The sequence below is a fragment of the Anneissia japonica genome, unplaced genomic scaffold, assembly GCF_011630105.1.
Source record: "Anneissia japonica isolate Jap-2015-1 unplaced genomic scaffold, ASM1163010v1 scaffold95578_len1671_cov221, whole genome shotgun sequence".
Taxonomy (NCBI): Eukaryota; Metazoa; Echinodermata; class Crinoidea; order Comatulida; family Comatulidae; genus Anneissia; species Anneissia japonica.
Window position 1 is genome coordinate 10 of NW_022683078.1, and position 1,104 is coordinate 1,113.

Genomic DNA, 1,104 nt, shown 5'->3' on the forward strand with positions numbered 1-1,104 from the left:
AATATTTTCATGAGTTGAAAGATTGACTGTTCCATTCACCTCGTGAAAATATTCTTCCCATTGCACTTATAAACATTCATTATTTGTATACTATGTATTACATTTTTCTTTTTCTTTCAACTCCACAAACTATAAGCGCCATAGTGAGACTTGTATACTGTGTGGAACATCTTGAATGTTCTTGGCTTATCAGGGGAATGCCATTATTAAGTTAGTGACACAGATTGTAAACCTAGAAAATATAATATTTTATCAAGTACCAATTTGATTTTGGTTTCAGGCATCGAATTATTCCAAAGAGAATCAATGTACGAATTGAACACATCAAGCCATCAAAGTGCAGGTCCGATTTCTTAAAACGTGTAGCAAAGAACGAGGAGTTGAAGAAGGCAGCAAAAGAGACTGGTGAAAGGCTGAACCTTAGGCGACAAGTATGTCCCAAATTATAGCTAAAGTAGTTAAAGTTGTGGCAATTGAGTAGAGTTGAAAAGTAATAAATTGCTTTTATCATCATCGAGTTACCTGCCAATTGCCAGGCGAATGCAAGCATTTTATAAACTTCTTTAATGCTGTCACTAACACACTACAGTTTATTTCATTCAAGAATTATTCTTTCAATACTGTACAGCATGGAATAAATTGTATCAAATTGTATTTAAATTTTTATCTGAAACCTGGTTTTTCTTGTTTCCTCCTCAGGCAAAGCAACCCAGACCTGGACATTTTGTCTCTGCCAAGGGAAACCAACCTCAAGATGTTGAGCCCATCCCATATGAGTTCATTGCTTAATTAGTCGCTTGAAACTTGTTAAAGAATTTAAAATGGACTGAAAATAAATATTGTCAAAGATGAAGTAAATGTGGTAGCATTTCATTCTGCTTGTTTTCAGTGTCTGCAAAGGCATAAGTAACTTTATTTTTATTGCTAATCCCTAATATTGTAGACTAAAGGCACAATGGGAGGGGGAAGATAAAAACTGTCCCTGTGATCCTGACCTTGTCTGGAACCATCATTGAACTGCTTGGTTATAAAAAACTGATCTACCAAAACAATCTAGCCAGAGGGAAAACATATATTAAGGAACCCTTAGGCCCACAATTGACC

General features: G+C 35.3%; 1 protein-coding gene across 1 annotated transcript; it reads left to right on the forward strand.

Annotated features, from left to right (window-relative positions):
- Positions 1-248: 248 nt before the first annotated feature.
- On the forward strand, positions 249-858 carry LOC117123172 (60S ribosomal protein L21-like; the record flags this gene model as incomplete). Its single annotated transcript, XM_033269058.1, has 2 exons — positions 249-431; positions 700-858. Coding segments are annotated over 2 exons (273 nt in total), but the record flags the coding sequence as incomplete, so codon positions are not given.
- Between the last annotated feature and the right edge of the window lie 246 nt (positions 859-1,104).